Source organism: Pygocentrus nattereri, chromosome 12 (assembly GCF_015220715.1).
Source record: "Pygocentrus nattereri isolate fPygNat1 chromosome 12, fPygNat1.pri, whole genome shotgun sequence".
Lineage (NCBI taxonomy): Eukaryota > Metazoa > Chordata > Actinopteri > Characiformes > Serrasalmidae > Pygocentrus > Pygocentrus nattereri.
Window position 1 is genome coordinate 35,285,430 of NC_051222.1, and position 18,323 is coordinate 35,303,752.

General features: G+C 40.8%; 2 protein-coding genes across 3 annotated transcripts; one reads left to right on the forward strand and one right to left on the reverse strand.

Annotated features, from left to right (window-relative positions):
• Positions 1 to 1,146: 1,146 nt before the first annotated feature.
• On the reverse strand, positions 1,147 to 6,398 carry LOC119264818 (B-cell receptor CD22-like). Its single transcript, XM_037543832.1, has 9 exons — positions 6,308 to 6,398; positions 6,096 to 6,180; positions 5,418 to 5,762; positions 4,185 to 4,430; positions 3,424 to 3,684; positions 3,244 to 3,328; positions 3,087 to 3,129; positions 2,547 to 2,731; positions 1,147 to 1,336 (listed from the first exon to the last, which is right to left on the reverse strand). Exons 2-9 carry the CDS (start codon positions 6,148 to 6,150, stop codon positions 1,276 to 1,278), a joined length of 1,281 nt encoding a protein of 426 aa, XP_037399729.1. The 5' UTR covers positions 6,151 to 6,180; positions 6,308 to 6,398; the 3' UTR covers positions 1,147 to 1,275.
• A 2,402-nt stretch (positions 6,399 to 8,800) lies between these two features.
• LOC108443873 (CMRF35-like molecule 5) lies at positions 8,801 to 14,289 on the forward strand. 2 transcript variants are annotated; one of them, XM_017724758.2, is made up of 7 exons: positions 8,801 to 8,943; positions 9,210 to 9,533; positions 9,660 to 9,746; positions 11,360 to 11,441; positions 11,567 to 11,624; positions 12,173 to 12,336; positions 14,205 to 14,289. In XM_017724758.2, exons 1-7 carry the CDS (start codon positions 8,904 to 8,906, stop codon positions 14,263 to 14,265), a joined length of 816 nt encoding a protein of 271 aa, XP_017580247.2. In that variant the 5' UTR covers positions 8,801 to 8,903; the 3' UTR covers positions 14,266 to 14,289. The 2 variants fall into 2 exon arrangements, with proteins under 2 accessions (XP_017580247.2, XP_017580248.2); XM_017724759.2 differs by having other exon boundaries at positions 11,579 to 11,624.
• The last annotated feature ends 4,034 nt before the right edge of the window (positions 14,290 to 18,323 follow it).

The following is an 18,323-nucleotide window of genomic DNA, read 5'->3' on the forward strand; positions in this document are numbered from 1 at the left end:
TGATATCTCACAGCAATTATAATGACAAACATCAAATTCCTTTGAAAATTAAAGCTTTATTTGCTTCACACATCCACTTTCCTAGTGATTGAAGCTCATTGTTGATGGTCTCATCACTCGGGTAATGAACTCCAACTCTCCACTCTCTCTAATGCTAATGCAGCAGTTACCACCTCCACCCAGAGCACTGCAGAACCTGTCTTCTGTATACCTGATACAGTTTTCAGTGCCTTGCATTCATTTTTGCATTTTATGAAATTTTACATTTGACAGTTTCACTTAAATATTAAAACAAAACAACCAAAACAGTTCACATGAAGTTCATTTGCAGATCATACCCAGTGCTAAATTAGGATCATTTTGGTGTAAAATATTCCATTTGGTCTCAATGTAACACTATAACCTGCTGTCAATAGTTACTAATCAAATTACACACTAAGCTGGTGCAGTTCATCTGATACCTTTAACAGAAGGTTGAGTAAACTAACTGCTTCAGATTCGTTTCAATTAACAACAAAGTATTTATCCACGAAAATCAAAGAAATATCCAATTTATCTCAAAACTGTAAAAAAAGTAAACAAATCTTCAGAGAAATATATTTCTCTCTACAGTCTAAATAAAACACTGTTTATCTAATAAGTTAAAACATTGTCAGCTATCCCCCTTCTGGTCACCAAAGGTCTACCTGTGAGTTTTAACACGGTCACCATGACAACCCTAATGTCTGCCATCTGATCCTCACTTCCACCCTAATCCGCTCTGCTATACTAACCTCTCAGTTGCCCTCACACTTTGTGACGTATTGCCAGTTCCTCTGTGTTTGCCTTACCAAGCCTTGTTTATTCACCTGTCTTTGTTGGTATTTTTGACTTTGGCCTGGTTTATCTGACTGCTTTTTGGCTTTGACCTCTTTTTCTGTCCTCAACTTTGCCCCTTGGATTTCCCTGTTTTAATAAAAAACTGAAAACATGCACATGGATCCTCCTCAAGTTGCTGAGAATCAACTGTTACAGACATACAGATGAAGGTTAAAAAAAAACAAGAAAAGATGCCAACATGAAGAGACAGATAGCAAAGCAAATTTTGAAAAGGCGTTTGAAATACAGCTGGTTCCAGTGATTTGAAATGAAATTGTAAGTAAAAAAAAACTTTTAAAGTTTGAACAGTAACATTCCTCTTTACGACTAACAGTTCAGTGTGAGACACTAACAACGACCAGCCTGATGCTCCAAAACTCCATTCATACCAACTCTCTCTCTCTCCGTATAGCAGATCTAATCTTTTCTGACTGTGCTGTAAATCACTGAGGGATCTTCCACATTCTGAGTTGGTGACCTACGAAACAGAGAAGGTGAATCTTTAATGTCTATAGACCAAAAATGCTAAATAATCACTAAGTTTATAAGAGAAACCCACCTTCACACTTTCTCATCTTCAATAAACGTGCTCTCCAATACACTACAATTATTTAACAACACAGGCAGGCGCAGGTACTGAGATGAGAACTGAGGATTTTGGCAAAATATCTGATGCACCCATGAAGATGCTGCAGTGTAAAATGACACTATAAATATAAACTTTAACACTGCTTTGTGTATGATGGATCATTGCGCTGAACTCTTAACGCCAAATCGAGTCCTCATAGTAAAATATGATTGAAGTGGACACCAAATTTCATCAGAGTGTCTTACCAAAGCATTCATTTTCCATTTTCCTTTGATACTCATCAGCAGTAAAGCTGTAAACAGAGATAAACTGAAAAATCCTATTTAAAAGTTCAAGGTTTTAAAGTGAATTTATAGTCACCATTTGCACCTAAGAAGGTGTTCATTCACCCTGGGTACTGATAATTGAATTAATGATGAGCAACCAGTTAATGAGCAGCTACACATCTGTCAAGGCTTAATACTAATAATGACACATTATAGTGTTTAGAACATAAACATTCGGATATTCGATGTATTCAAGTGAATGAGGGACATATTCCTTACCCACAATACTTTGATTTCAAAGGCCCAGTGAGCCCAATTTGCATTTATAAAGCATAAAGTATAAATAATGTGAATGCCTATTATTTCTTTTTTCTTAATGATAATGATAAACAGCTCACATAAGCTCATCACTCTCCAATAGCTTACATTAAACAGTCCCAAACTGCCCTGCTTTATGATCCGAACAACCCAGCGAGTTGTTATAATGGCAGAAGGAATTCCCTTCTAGTTTACTGCTAACATAGGAAGGGAAATCCCATAAAGGTGCTCATAAAATTAGGTGCCTGAGCCTTACATTGCTGTATGTTAAACACAGTTTCTCTGGGCAGCTTCATATAATGGTGCATGGTATACTGTAGACTGGGGTGCACTGTAGACTGGGGTTCAATCCCCACCTGGGCAAGCGCCCTACACTATACCAATAAGAGTCCTTGGGCAAGACTCCGAACACCACCTTGGCCTGCCTGTGTAAAATGATCAAATTACAAGTCGCTCTGGATAAGAGCGTCAGCCAAATGCCAGAAATGTAAAAATAAAGGCTCAGTGAAACTCACTCAGTGTTGGCAGTGCGGTGGCGGAATGTAACGCTAGCATATTGGGGGTCCCCCTGCTGGTCATTGCTAGTCACTTGATCGTTCCTCTTTTGGATTGTTGCATACTGAGCATCATCAGCTCCAGAGTCAGCAGCCTGTACAGGTCTGGATGTGCTGTGTGTAACGGTGGTGTAGATGTTTTCATCCTGAAAGTGAAGCATTCATGGAAAACAGTTTTTTGAAATGGTGCAAGTCTGAATACTCCTTTACATTTACAGTGTGGTGTGGTTGGTTGGTGTAGTGGGTAACACCTCTGCCTTCTACGCTTTAGACGGGGGTTCAATCCCCACCTGGGTAAGCACCCTGCACTAAACCGATAAGAGTCCTTGGGCAAGACTCCTAACACCACATTGGCCTACCTCTGTAAAATGATCAAAAACTGTAAGTTGCTCTGGATAAGAGCAGATGCCGTAAATGAATACTCCTTTATGTTTTTTCTCAAAGAAGAAACAAATCTGCTACCTACTAGTGAAAATCAGCACTTCAGGTGGTCCAGTTTACCTGTTTTGACTTGTTGTGATTAGTTTCATGTGTTTTCTTCATTCTATAAAAACAGGACAAAACAATGAATGAATTCTAATTGAAGGTCCAAATCGGTCTGTTGATGCATTACTGAGGAACAAGCCAAACGGTAGGATTTTTGCTATCATTTGCTGACCTGAAGATGCAGATTAAAACAGTAATGAGCAGAAGCACAAAACTTCCTACTCCAACTGCAATCCAAACAGCAAACAAGTTCTGCCCTGCAGGAGAAAAGATGAGTACCATCACTTTAATCTGTCATCATTCTACATGTGGATGCTGAAACACAGCATTTCTCTCATTATTCACCACCTACTCTTCAGAGTGACCATCACAGTTCCATTCAGAGCTCCATGGTCATTCTGAGCTTCACAGTAGTACAGTCCAGTGTGGTCAGCAGTGATGCTGATGATGCTGTAATTCTGTCCAGATCCTACAGGTGAGGTTCCACCTTCTTTAAACCAGGTGTAGATCTTCACAGGTGGGTTTCCATCACTGCTGCAGGTCAGAGTCACTGAACTGCCCTCCACTATTTCACCAGAGGGACTGATGGACACTGAGACACTCTTTGGAGGATCTACAGATAGATGTGATAGGATTGCTTTAATATCTTCTGTAATCACAGTAACGAAATGTTTTGCTGACACTATTAATTGAGATTTACCAAGTAAGACCTGTCCCATTATCCAATATCTCTGTAAAAGTAACACTTTAATTTGAGTGCCTTAACAGAGTATCAGTAACACATCAGTGAAGCAGCAGCAGTGAAGCATTTGAATACATTGAGGTAAATATTTTTAAGATGTACTGTTGACACATTAATTACATTAAGCAGATGTAGATGTGCATTGTTTAGATTAAGTAGTTGATATGTTACATGAAGTAGATTAACCCTTACCTAGGCCCTAGTCCTAACCCTAACCTAACCTAAACCTTATCCTTCACCTTAACCAAACCCTAATCCAGTGCAGCTCCAGGTACAGGATGGTGTTGATGGTCTGCATTAAACCTGTTAATGTTCAGTTCCTCTCAGGTTAAACATCTACAGATATCATCATAAAATCATATTAAACCCACATCTGACTCTGAGGCTGTGAGCAGTAGAGCGGAGGTGTTGAGATCCTCCTACAGCACAGCTATAACTGCCTGCATCCTCACTGCTGACCGTCTGCAGGTGGAGCTGGTTGTTCTTGATGGTCTTTGTGGTTAAAGGATGTCCATTTTTGTACCAGATGAATGGGTCAGTCAGACTGCAGGTGGTCTTACATGTCAGATCTGCTGTTTGTCCCTCGGTCACTTCTTCAGGAGCTTTTACACGGAGCTCTAAGACAATAAGAGGACCATCAGATTAGAAGGGAAAAGCTGTGAAGTCAGTGAACCTCATTCATCAAATCTGCACAGAAATGAGGACCGATTTGACCGTTATTTTTCAGGCATGATCATCCTAACCTTGAATTCTTTTTCAGATGCTAGTGATGGTGTGATTGTATAGTGTGCTTTGGCTAGCATAATGTTGCCTTGGAGGGGAACCCTCAGGCCTTTTAGTCCCTCAAAGAAGCCCTAATGATTTCTGGGAACTAAACAAACGTCTGAAATTATTTTCCTTTTGATTTTATTTATTTATTTTTTCTCAATAAAATCATGCTTGTAACTAAATGCTGCAAGTCTTACGGCTTGTTTCACTGTAATGCACCCCTTTTCCTCTCAAGCAGGCTCTGCATTGTGGATTGATGGAATAAAGGAGAGTCAGGGAGCACCAAACTGTGGTGCATCAGTTGGTGCTGCTGTTTTATTAGTTGGACCAAAAAGGTTAAAATGTTTATTTTCAGTGTTAATGCTGCCACATTGCAGTAAAGTTTAAGATGTAAATAAAAGGGTTAAATTCTTGAAACATTGAGCGAAAAATGGCAAATCATTTGTTTTTCTCTGTGGAACCTAGGTCGATATAGCATGCTCACTCATTGGTTAGGACTTCAGGAGCTGAAGAGAAGGACTAACATGTTAGGATATGATGTAGGAGCTTCTTCAGAAAGTCAATGATAGTTCTTAACCCTGTCTGTTTAAAAGTTGATATTTTGCCTGGCTTGACATGGATAAGGTCAGAAAGAAACTGAGCAGATGAACTGAATGAGGAGTAAGACCAGATAAAATGATGTAGGAGTGAATCAGAACAGAAGCTGAACATCATTAGAGCAGATTAATAAAATCAGTAATGATAAATCAACATGAATATTCAGAGCAGTCATGAATAAAAATGACTCTGAATCCAGAGCTGTGTCTTATAGCTGGACAATGGGCTGATTAACTCACCTGTAACTCTGAGCTGAACTCCAGGTTCACCTGCCCATCTTTCTTTTTCTTCATTTGTTATGATTCTGAAGTAGAACCGATGTTCATCCTTCTTCATCACATCACTCAGTTTGAGGGAGAAGTGTTTCTGATCATCAGTTAAAAACTTGACTCTGCCTGAATAAACTGGGTCTTTACTCAGATCAGTCGGCTCCACACCCTTAACTGGGTCTATGAACCAGAAAGTCTCCGTCACTGTGAGACCTTCTGGGTGAGTAAAAGTTCCGTTCATAAACACTGTGGATCCATTTAAAGCACAGATTTTCTGTTGGTTGTACTTCACACTCCACTCTGTTCTAGAAGCTCCTGAAACATATGATGCATGAAAGAGCTGATTACAGAGTCTGGAGCCCATAAGACAGTCAGAGTTACTGTAGCTTACAGCTTCACTTCTCTCCTCTCCAACTCCAGCAGCTACTCTACACCACTGAGCTGATTCTGAGAAGAGCTCTGAAAGTGCTTCATCAGAGTGAGGGAGGCTGGGGAGAAGCACTAATCAGCAGCTCTGAACACAGTGAATATGGGGAACTTCTAGACATTATCAAGTAAACAGTGCAGTTCTACATCACAGACGTGTGTAGAGAACATATCCAGTGTGCTGCTGTAGTGACGATGTTACAGTAGGATCTGCTGACTCACCAACAATCATGAGCAGGAAGACCAGAGGAAGAGGAGGAGTCATTCTGAGTGACATCACGGTGAAATACAGCCGAGTTTCGCTGAGCTTCAATAACGAGATATGAATTTACATTTGTATTTATCTAATTTATCATTTACTGATGGATATCGGTCACAGAATTTAACATGTTTATATTCAATAAACAAATGCACATTAAAAAATACCTTCTTACCTCACTGTACGGAGCGTTATCTATGCTGTGAGAAGAGCAAGTGAAGACTGCAGAAATGTCTCTGAGGTTTTAAACTGTTTGTGGTTCATTTGCTTCTTGCTTTTTTTTCTCCTTTGTTGTTTTCATGTGCAACAGCTGGTCAGTCCAAAACCAACCCTCTTTATGTCCTAATCAGATTGCAGTAATACAGTGTGAAGCAAGTGAAGACAAGTACTCTACTTTCAGAGGCTGCTAAGACCGTAGTCACTAATACCCTGTTTAAAGTTAACAGAAAAGCTTATTCCTGTTAATAACCAGTTTATAATTGCTTATTACTAGATTATCTAGAACAGTATTTACCTTTTCAGTGCAGGGCAATATAAAATGTGCACATCCAGTCAGAAGGAAAATGACAAATTACATTTTTTGTTGATCAAGGTATAAACAACGTAAATGTACCTTTAAAGAAACAACTGTGGTCTATATTTCCAACGGTGTACCTTACCAAACTCTAATGTTTAAAACAGAACAATAAGATAAGAAGCCTGGTGACTTGACAGGGTGTATAGAGTTAACGAAACTTCAAAATACTAAATTGAGTGGAGTTTAGTGCAATGATGTTTACTATTTAAAGGTAAGGAAGGCAGATCCTTGAGGGAACCTCAGTGACAGTTTAGTACCTTTTATTCCTGGCAGTGTAACTGGTTAATATCTAGGCCCTGTAAAGCATTACCACACTTTTAAAATATGTTTCTTGTTATACTAAAACGGATTTCTTCTCCCACCTTTTTGACCAACTAATCAGACTGGGTAGACACATTCAGTCAGACTGATGCAGAGAAAGGACATCACTGTTGACATATAGGGGGAGCTCTAACACTCTCTAATGAACCTGTTGAGTCTCATGTAGAGAGAGACCGATACAGAGAGATACATGTTGGCCAGAAATGAACCCAGTACTATTCACCACACATGCAGTCTGATCTTTAGAGTCTGACCAGATCAGACTGAGCCCTAAGACTGCCAAAAAAAACAAACAAACAAACAAAAAAAACTGCTCAGTGGTGACAACAGTTTGGGAATTTTGTGTAAGGAGCTGGAGAACGACCTACCAGCTGTGCAGCGAGTGGGCGGAGCTTGTTACTGTGATGCTTGTTAAGGAGCTATAACGCAGAGGAAGGAACGCTAACATTAAAACATATTGGGGCCCTAAATGGCTCAACCGTCTATGCGTTGGCCCTGTCATTAGCAAGTTTGATCTGGTGATGCTACAGCCATCCGTAGCTGGGAGTCCTAGAAAGCACAATTGGCCTCGTTCTCTGGGTGGGCAGGATGGCCCCCCCATCACTCAACGCAATGCTAGTCAGCGCAGGCATCTGTAAGCTGACATAACAGAAACTGGCGGTTTCCTCCTAGGGCGTTTGGCTGTCCAGTGACGTTGCATGAGTAGCAGGTTGAAGAGACCTCAGTGGAAGCCTTCATCCTCCTAGCGTTGGTGGTATCGTGTGATTGGGAGAGTCCCAACTAGCACATGGACTTGGAGATGACTAAATTGGGGAGAAAACTGAGTAAAAATGTCAAACATACACACCTTCTAAGCTACTTCTCCTTCTGGGTCATGGGCAGGAGCCTATCCCAGCTGTCATCGGCCGGAAGGCAGGATACACCCTGGACAGGTGTCAGTCCATCACAGGGCCGACAGACAGTCATTCACACCCAGGGGCAATTTAGCACGTCCAATTGGCCTGACTGCATGTCTTTGGACTGTGGGAGGAAACCAGAGAACCTGGTGGAAACCCACGCAGACACGGGGAGAACATGCAAACTCCACACAGAGAGGACCCTGGTTGCTCCGCCAGGGAATCGAACCCAGGCCCTCCTCGCTGTGTGGCAACAGCACTACCCACCATGCCACCACACAGCAGACAAAATTTAATAGAACACTCCAGGTCATGTGTTATTGCTGCAAATCACAGCCATGATGCTATTTCATGATAACACACTCCCTCTCGTCTTCTATTGCTTAAATATAACATTGTTAATTCTGGGAATCGTCATGACAGATGCCATAATGTTTGATGTCCTGACAGTTTATGTCACAAGCATATTTTCCCAGTTCAGTATATCTGAACATAATGTGTCATGGCAACTCATGAGAGCATAATATATATAAACAATGAATGAAGTGAGGCAGGAAGTATGAGTGAGAGTTTTATTGTAGGGAACATGAGAGCTTCTTTAGACGTATTAACAACAACCTTCCTCGCATGAAAAACACAAGAACACATGCGTCGTTTCACTTTTAATTACCGTTTTTGCCGATAAAAGCTCAGCTTGGGAATGAATTCGGTTTCATGCGTCCTCCATCCTTCATTTCACTGTTTATCCTCTTAGTTGTCAAGTTCATCTTCTAGGCGGTATGACAAAAGAAGTTAGCTGGAAGTGATTGACTCATTGCTTAGATGTTGCTCAAGTGCAACACAGCAATACAGTAAAGGAGAGACAACTAGGTTGGCCTCTGTCACTTCAGGAAGTCTTAAAGCTCTTGTGGTCAGCGTCATGTATAAGGACACGGCTCACTTTGTCGTGTGTAACTGACCTGTTAGGTGTTTGAATCATGACCATCATCTGGATCATCATCTTCACTCTGACGCCTGGTGAGTTGTTCCTCTCATATCTGTGTTGAGTTTAAGATGATCTTTACAGACTCAGAGACACAGTGTGTTAGATCAGTGACTGATGGAGAACAGAATCTTCCTCTTCCTCTCACTCATATTCATCACTGTTACTGTCTTAGTGAGACGTTTCTGTGTAGAGTTTCAGGCTCTCGTGTTCTACAGGCTTTTCAGACTAAACAGTCCTGAGTGACGTCTCAGCCTCAGAGTTAGTTTATTACTCCCATACAACATGTTCTCTTTTACAGCTGGACTCAGCGCTGGAACTGCTGTAACTGGACACAGTGGACAGTCAGTCCAGATTAGATGCTCCTATGATTCTGGATATGAGAACAACACGAAGTATCTCTGCAAAGGAGAATGTTCTGTCTGGAGACCTAAAGTCATTCCAGTTCAGTCTGGATCTGCTGAAGATCAGAGATTCTCTCTGGATGACGACACAGCAGCCAGAGTCTTCACCATCACCATCACTGACCTGAGACCAGAGGATGGAGGAAGATACTGGTGTGTGGTAAAGAGGCCTAAATCACTTACTGACCTTTACACAGAGATCCTATTACTGGTTAAATCAGGTGAGTGACTGACGGTTCAGACTGATATCAGTGTTTAATAAACAGAGAATCAGATCAATATTCCTGTGCATTCAGTGAGGTATTAGTGCTAAGAGGTGAATTCATGCTGTATCTACTTTCTTTCAGAAATCGCTGATGCTCCCCTTCACTCCACATATTCTCCTCCATCAGTGCAGACACAATCCACACCTCCCTCCAGTTCTCCATCTACAGGTATCAGCTCTTTCTCTCAGTCCGTTTTCTTACTTGTGGATCCATCAGTTCATCCAGTGAACCATTAGTGACTGTTGATTTATTATATGTCCTGCAATATGAAGGCTTTTTTAGTCTTTTTGAGGTATAAGTCTGTTAAATGATCAGGAGTCTGACTCGAGTGTACCAACCCTAGGGGCTGATTTCACATGGTAACAGTGCTTCTCAAGCTTGGTCCTATAGGTCCAGTGTCCTGCATATTTTAGTGCTTGCTGTTAATGAGCTGATTATTGGGATTAGGTGTATTGGGAGCAAGGAAAACACAAAAAATGTGGGGCAGTGGGCCCTCCAAGACCACTGATCTAGAACTCCTCCACTAGAGACTGGAGAAAATGGTTTGCTGGTTCAAGCTAAAAAATGGCAATACCTTTATCTAGAAAGAATTAGCTCCAGGATTTTAAAACATAGGAATAGATAGTCATGCCTCCCTCTGGACCGCCAACATGACCACCTCAGACAACAGTTCCCAGAACTCCTTGCTCCGTCACATGACTCAGGACTCTAATCACTCCACCTATCATTGCTCAGCTTCTCCAGACTATTGATCATTCACATCTCTTCCTTGTTTCCTTTGTTTCTTAGTTTAGTATATAAGCCTGGGCTTTAGCTTAGTGCCTCACTGGTTTCCTATATGTGACTTTTCTGTTCATGACTTTGATTCCGTCTGTATCCTTTAGTCCTGTGTTGGTTTTTCGACTCTCTGCTTTGGTTTATCGACTCCGATTTTGGACCTTGGCATCAAAGATCTTGACCCAAGCCTCTGCTGAGAGCACCTCATTCCATCTGCCACCGTTACAGATCAATACATTTTATAAAGCACACAGCCTTTTCATAACCATAATGCAGCATCATTACCATTGCATTTATTCATAGCCTGCTCCATCTGCCAGTGCATGAAATGACTTGACTCAGCAAATCTAGCTTAAATACTTGGTAATGATGGCTATACTTCTAAACCAACCTATTGGTCATTCTGTGTTATAATCAACTGACTAATTAAGGTCTCTATGTTGCTAACCACTTAGCTTTGGTTACTAACTGCCAACAATCTAACACCTGTAGTCAGCTAGCATAGCACTATAGATTTCAGTTAGTCAAAAAAAATGCAAAAACAAAAGTCATTTATTTATTTATTGGTTTATTTTATTTGAGAAGGGGGTTGTAGAAGTGATTATAACCAACAAATGTATGGCTGGGTGCAAGCCCGGGTTTATTGTGACATGAAAACTTGTAGAATTTCCCATTTTGAACATCTGATTTGTTCTATCTGTACCATTTCCAATTTTTTTACAAGGTTTAAATGGCTTGGACATCACTGCGTTCTGTTCTTATTTACAATTTGCACAGTCTATCAAGTTGGGAATTGGTGTGTATAAAGCCTTAACCATGTAACTGTACCTTTGTATAAGCAGTTTTACAAGCTTACGTCAAAAAGTATTATGCAACTCTTACAACTTCTAAATACTTAAAGGAAGCATTATGAATAAAGCATTCATAGGAAGTGTTATGTGAGATGGTGAACAATGAGGGGAATACTGTACAGACTAAAGTAATGGAAATGATCTCTGCTGCAGAGCAACATTGGTCTATTTGGATTGCAGTGGGAGGAGGAAGCTTTGCCCTTCTGCTTCTTATTATTCTAATGTGTATCTACAGGTCAGTAAATTATAGCAACATCCTACAGTCTGGCCAAGAGATGTGTTTGTAGATTATAATAATGCATCAACAGATAAAAGGAACTGTTAACTGAGTCTAATTGGACTGTATTCATTTGCTTTGAGCTGTTTCCACAGGATGAAGCAAAGACCTGCTGGAACTGATCACAATGAGACCAAACAGGTAAACTGACCACAAACCAAATCACCACAAAAAGTTTGTACACTGTTAGAAATAAAGGTGCTATGCAGGTACATGATTCATTCACCAAGGTACAAACAATGTAAGTGTACCCTCAAAAGGTACAGGAGTGGTTTTAAGGTCCAGTGGTGGACCTTACATGAATTTCTCCCAGTGGAAAAGTAGCTATTTGTACCTTTTTGTAACCAAACGTTTTAAATCAGAACATTAAAATAAAAGCCTGGAGGCAAGACCATTCATCTGGTACAATTATGTTCCCTGACTAAAAGGTATTGGGATGTACCCCTGAGGGTACCCCCATAGTGGCAAAAGGGGAACTGCCCCAGTGATGGTGTCATACCTTTTTTTCTGAGAGTGTAGGGGCAGTTTCTCTTGCAGGGTATATTTGTATTTGTTTCTTGTTTGAGAAACCCAGGAAAGGATGTTTGAAGTCAGGACACTTCATGAAAGTGTTTATAGGATAGGAGTCTTTTCTGCCTCATTTCCAGAAGATTAGACATTTAAACTGTTCATGAACTCTTCACCTTCAGGATGATGTCCTCTACACCAACGTTACACCCAGCACATCCAGACCTGTACAGGCTGCTGACTCTGCAGCTGCTGATGTTATGAATGATGAAGTGACCAGCACTGACCAGCAGGGGGAGCCCCAATATGCCAGTGTTACATTCCACCACCACACTGCTGCCCCTGGGTGAGTTTCACTGAACTTCTATACAAAGTTGTTCAGAGAAAAGTTATTTAAAGAAAGAATGTAAGTCTTAGAAACACATGCTTATTCCCGTAAACACCTTTATGGGATTCCCAAAGCTAACATCTAAGAGTGATAAGCAGCATTGGCTTATCCAAATTATTCATAAGATTAAAAGGTTAAAATTCTAGTGATTGATTTGTGTGTCCACACAAAAAGAGCATTAAACTGTTTGGACAGTAGTCATGACTGTAGGTTCTTTTATTTGGACTCTGAAAGTTTTGAAGCAAGATTTAGAATAAGATATGAGCCTGTGATGGTTTGGAATCAAAGTGTTTCTGGCAAAATTATTCAGCTGTTGAATTTATAAATTCGGCTTCCGTCTGTTTTCTTGGCAAAGCTTAATAAAAGCATAATAATGGAAAACTAGTATGATGTTCACAATAAGCTGCTGCGTGATACACACATTACGTCACTGTAGAAAATGTTAGTGTTTAATATCCGCAGACCTCAAATCAGCATCATCACAGGTTTATAAAGTGTCATGAAAGACATTTTCTGGGTGAGATGGGAGCTGTATATCTCTTGGACAGAGGGGAGGAGGTACCAATGATCTTCTCAGCAGTTCTCACGATGCGCTGGAGTGTCTTGTGGCAGGACACGCTGCAGGTGCCGTACCACACGGTGATGAAGCTGGTCAGGATGCTCTTGATGGTTCCTCTGTAGAAGGTGCACATGATTGGGGCTGGGGCTCTGGCTCTTCTCAGTTTGCGGAGGAAGTAGATGCGCTGATGAGCCCTTCTGGCCAGTGAAGCTGTGTTGTTGGCCCAGGAGAGGTCCACTGTGACGTGCACGCCGAGGAACTTGGTGCTGTTCACCCTCTCCACAGCAGCACTGTTGATGGTCAGAGGAGCATGCTGGGTGCACGTTCTCCTGAAGTCCACAACGACCTCCTTCACCTTCTCAATGTTCAGATGGAGATTGTTGTGTCTACAGCACAAGGCCAGATGACTCACCTCGCTCCTGTAGTTTGTCTCATCGTTGTTGCTGATGAGTCCCACCACAGTCGCGTCATCGGCAAACTTGATGAAGAGCTTGGAGCTGTGCGACGGTGTGCAGTCATATGACATCAGAGTGAATAGGAGGGGGCTCAAGACACATCCTTGGGGGTCCCCCTTGTTCAGTGTGATGGTGCGGGATGTGTTGTTGCCGGTCCGTACTGCCTGTGGTCTCCCAGTCAGGAAGTCTAGCAGCCAGTTGCTCAGTGAAGTGTTCAGCCCCAGCCTGTCCAGTTTGAGAGTGAGCTGCTGGGGGATGATGGTGTTAAATGCAGGGCTGAAATCTATGAAGAGCATTCTGACATAAGAGTCCTTCTTCATTCAGCTGCTCCCTGTAGGGGTCGCCACAGCGGATCATCTGCCTCCGTCTTGCCCTATCCACTGCCTCCTCTACTTTCACACCAACCATCTCCATGTCCACCTTCACTACATCCATAAACCTCCTCTGAGGTCTACCTCTTCTCCTTCTACCCGGCAGCTCCATCTCCAACATTCTTTGCCCAATATATCCACTATTCCTCCTCAACACATGTCCAAACCATCTCAACCTGGCCTCTCTGGCTTTATCTCCAAACTGCTCCACCTTCACTGTCCCTCTGATCTGCTCATTTCTAATGTTGTCCATCCTTGTCACTCCCACCGAAAATCTCAGCATCAGTCCAAATCTAATAATCTAAGAGTCTGTAATCAAATACTCCATTACTCTGCTAAAGATGTGAAAGTGTCAAGTTGTGGTTTGTTTTAATAAACTTTGTGATTCTTTTTGCTCTTCCAGTTTTTAGACATTAAAGTTTCACTTTCTTTGTTTTGTAGGCCACCAACTCAGAAAGTAGAGGAGCCCTCACTGATCTACAGTACAGTAATAAAATATTAGATCTGCTGAAGAGAGAGAGAGAGAATGAATGGAGTTTTGAAGTGTTGTGCTGGGTTTGTTGTTGCTGTGCATGAAATTAAACTGTAATTTGTAATGAAGAGCAAATAAATTATTAAAGTTTATTTTTTATGCACATATTACATCAATAATTTGATTAGCTGTATTTTTAGTCCTATATATTTTTATTTTTTTTCCTTTTTTTATCTTTCATATTTGTTTCTTAGACTTTATTTAGTAAGTACTGCATTTTGATAGTTATGGACTTATTATTACTAGGTTTTATTAAGAATAACAACAACTATAAATTTATTATAAATTCAGGCTTTCTGCTATTCCAAGCCATCTTTAAGAGACATTTATGTTTGTTTGTTTGATTTCTGTATGACAAAGAACTTCAAAATCAAATGTATCACAGTCCATTGGTTTTGTAAGCTTGACAACAGTTCATAGTGTTACACTGAGAACAAGCTCTAACGTCATGCTGGTGCTGGCTGTATCTCACAAATTTCCTGTTTTTGCATTCATTGGACAAATTGTGTAAATTTTATCTTCGGGTGTTCATCTTAGCAGAAGGTTACTCAACACTGTCCTCTGTTCTCATTCCCTTCAGAAAGCTCACTTAGGACCAGGAGCTTTTTTGTCTTACGTTGATTCGACAGGTCAGAATAAGATTTTACACAAGTTAATAATAGAGAAGTAAACCTTCTCTTAAATCCTAATTGAGGAACTTTGTGTTACAGCATCTTATTTCCTCTCTAGTTAGGAAATCTTGGCTTACTCAATCGAAGCCACCAATCAACCGTCATGTCTGTTACCTAGCAACCAACCATACGCCCACAGTTGAAACGTAAACATGTGAGGAAAACAATCAAGTTGCTTATCCAGACAGCAAGGTAATAATAATGATGCGAAAAAAGTCAAACACAATTAAAATGCTATAAACTAATAAGTAATAAACAGACACACGTTCAAGTTTCTTGACTTCTCTCCTCATTCTTCACCACTGACACTGTAATGTTTTATCTGAGGAGTTTATCAACATTAACACTTAAAGGTTAATTTTGGTAGTTTACACAAAATTACCTCAATAAGGCATTTTCTGTGACATGCAAATCTGCTCTCTATTTTTGTCAAATTGAAAATGTCATAGCATGTAGAAATAATGCTGAAGGTCCCTGAAGCTCTACAGAAGACTGTATGAGGTGCTGTACAGTGGAACTGGGCTCTGCAGTGCTCTGGGTGGAGGTGGTAACTGCTGCATTAGCATTAGAGAGAGTGGAGAGTTGGAGTTCATTACCCGAGTGATCGATGTTCTGAACACACAGCAACTTCTGAACAATGAGACCATCAACAATGAGCTTCACTCATTAGGAAACGTACAGCTTTACATCCAACACAGCCTGGATGGTGGATGTGTGAAGAAAAGAAAGGTTGGCACAGACATGGACATGATTTGGATATAATCTTCTCTCGTCTGTCATTAAAAATCTCCACCACTAGGTTAGAAACATGGAATAGGAATAAAACACTTTGTATCAAAGTATCTGTGTTCTGTTTTTTATTAGATATGAAGTGTCAATATTGATGAGTATCAGATCTGACCACGTATCAAATTTAGCCTGAAATACCACACAATCAGATCTGTAACATCACATTAACTGTGAATTTCTTTCCTTTGTAGAGTGTTTCAGTAAGTGTAGGAAGAAGAATGCAGGTTTTGTTAGAACTTTCTTTCAAAACAATGCAATATACAATCAGTTTATCGGCAAAACGTCATTCACAGAAACATGTTTAAAGCACAGATGATTTCTAATGGGAACCCCAAACTATTTGGAAAAAGATAAAGGCAAACTGTGGCTTAATTCACTAAACAAGTGAATTTATCAGGTTCATATTCACCAAGGCTTGGAAATCTGCGTAACTCTGGTGGGCTGAAAATAATTGGTCATTGTTGGGTTTAGCCACTGAATCTGATTGGTTGTTTGGTGGGATTTGCTATACTGGGTTCATTGTCTTGGAGTGTTAATTTCTGGGTGGATCATTTTCATAATCAGTTGCATCCTATAAACATAAACAATATGAATGAATAAAGTAGCGGTTCGAACCTCGGTCCGGGCGCTTCTTCAGTGGGTCAGTCGTGGGCTGGAGGTTAGGGAGCTGGCCCTGCAACTGGAAGGTCGGTGGTTCGATCCCCAGCACCAAGGTGTCCTTGAGCAAGACACCTAACCCCCAACTGCTCGCCGGGCGCCGTGGATAGGGCTGCCCACTGCTCCGGGCAAGAGTGCTAACTGCCCCCTAGTGTGTGTGTATTCACTAGTGTGTATGTGGTGTTTCACTTCACGGATGGGTTAAATGTGGAGGTGGAACTTCCCCGGTTGTGGGATTAAAAAAGTATCACTTAACTTAAAGGTTAGATGCTTAGCTGCTAATTTTAGGGGTTGGGAACAGAGAAATCAGGCCCTGTTCAGTTGTGTGGGGCAGTCGTGGGCGCAAAGTCAGGGAACCAGAGACCACAAGATCGCTGGTTTGAGCCCCCAAACTGAGAGTAGATGACTAAAGTGCCTTTGAGCAAGGCACCTAGCCTCCAATTGCTCCCTGGGTGCTGTGAATAAGGACTGCCCACCACTCTGGGCAACTTTGCCTTCTGCCTCCTAGTGAATGTGTTCACTAGTGTGTCTGTGGTGTTTTCCTGCATGGATGGGTTAAATGTGGAGATGAAATTTCCCTGTTGTGGGACTAATAAGTATCATTTAACTTAAAAGAGTCCTCCACCCACTTGGCCAGCTGGCCGTTTTAAATTTGTTTAAAGGACGTAATCCTCCATCATTCTGACTAATTAAGAACAAATCAAATCTACTAACCGATTATGTTGATCAAGGTGTTATAATATCAGGTTCAAGATGAAATCTCTCTTCAACAAATTAGTCAATTTATGCTGCAATAGCAGTGAAACTGGACTAAATATAAATGTTCCTACCTTCTTAACTCTGTTGATTAATCTTTAGCAGTGGAAGGCTGGCATTTCAGCTGTTTATGTAGGGAAGCACCTAGAATGTCCGAGGCTTGTGAAGATGGGGACTGTAATAAGGTGCTGTGTTAAATCCTATTCTAAATGATTTGTTTGGACAATCAGTTCCAACCAGTTGTAGAAACAGGATGTTTAGTTTGTCCTTTCAGGAGTCTGTTCAGTGTCTGTACTGTCACTTTAAGAGACAGTAGAGTTTGATGTCATCACTGGTCTCTGGACTGTTTGTCTGCAGTTTGTGAGTCAACAGGAAGAGGGCGCTGTTTTGTCTGCTTAGTGAAATTGAAAACTGTAATTGTGTACGTTCTCTATATTTTATAGTGTTATTTGTTCAGTAAAGTCACTTAGAAAATGGGTGAGAGAAATAAGTGCAGACTTGACCAAACAATGTTTGGACTATTTAGGAAACTGTCTTACTCTGATTTGCAATTGATGATGCAATTTAGGTGCTAATGATGAATCAGTGTCAGTGCTTGGAAACAAGTACCTGAATACAAGTACCTAATTTAAATACAATTTGCACAAGACACACCCCAATGTTTGTCAATACATACATATCAATACACTTAATTTACATGTTTGCTTACGTGTGGCCAAAAATGCATTTTGAGACCTGTTTGCCAAAATCATGGATCACGCTAAGGAAAAAGTTTTATGGGTCTGCACCAAACGACAATAATTATTATAATAATAATAAAGAATAAAATAATAATTTGAGGGAGAAGTGTTTCTGTTAATCGGTTAAACACTCTGACTGAGTAATCTGGGTCTTTACTCAGATCAGTCAGCTCCAACCCTGGAACTGTGTCTATAACGCGGAAAGCATCTGTCACTGTAAGAGTTGCTGTCAGAGTTACATGTAGTTTCTCTCTACCTTCAGCAGCTACTCTACAACACTGAGCTCTGAAAGTGCTTCATCAGAGTGAGGGAGGCTGGGGAGAAGCACTAATCAGCAGCTCTTAACACAGTGAATATGGGGAACTTCTAAATCAAATCAAATTTATTTGTATAGCGCTTTTTACAACGGATGTTG

Bases quoted from the DNA above. Each gene is read 5' to 3' on its own strand.
- LOC119264818 (XM_037543832.1), bottom strand. From the start codon at position 6,150: ATGTCACTCAGAATGACTCCTCCTCTTCCTCTGGTCTTCCTGCTCATG. The intron at 3,329-3,423 runs GTAGGTGGTGAA...TTTCTCCTGCAG, and splicing joins TGTGATGGTCACTCTGAAGA to GGCAGAACTTGTTTGCTGTT. The intron at 3,130-3,243 runs GTCAGCAAATGA...CTGTTTTTATAG, and splicing joins GTTTTAATCTGCATCTTCAG to AATGAAGAAAACACATGAAA.
- LOC108443873 (XM_017724758.2), top strand. From the start codon at position 8,904: ATGACCATCATCTGGATCATCATCTTCACTCTGACGCCTG. The intron at 9,747-11,359 runs GTATCAGCTCTT...TCTCTGCTGCAG, and splicing joins CTCCAGTTCTCCATCTACAG to AGCAACATTGGTCTATTTGG. The intron at 11,625-12,172 runs GTAAACTGACCA...CTTCACCTTCAG, and splicing joins ATCACAATGAGACCAAACAG to GATGATGTCCTCTACACCAA.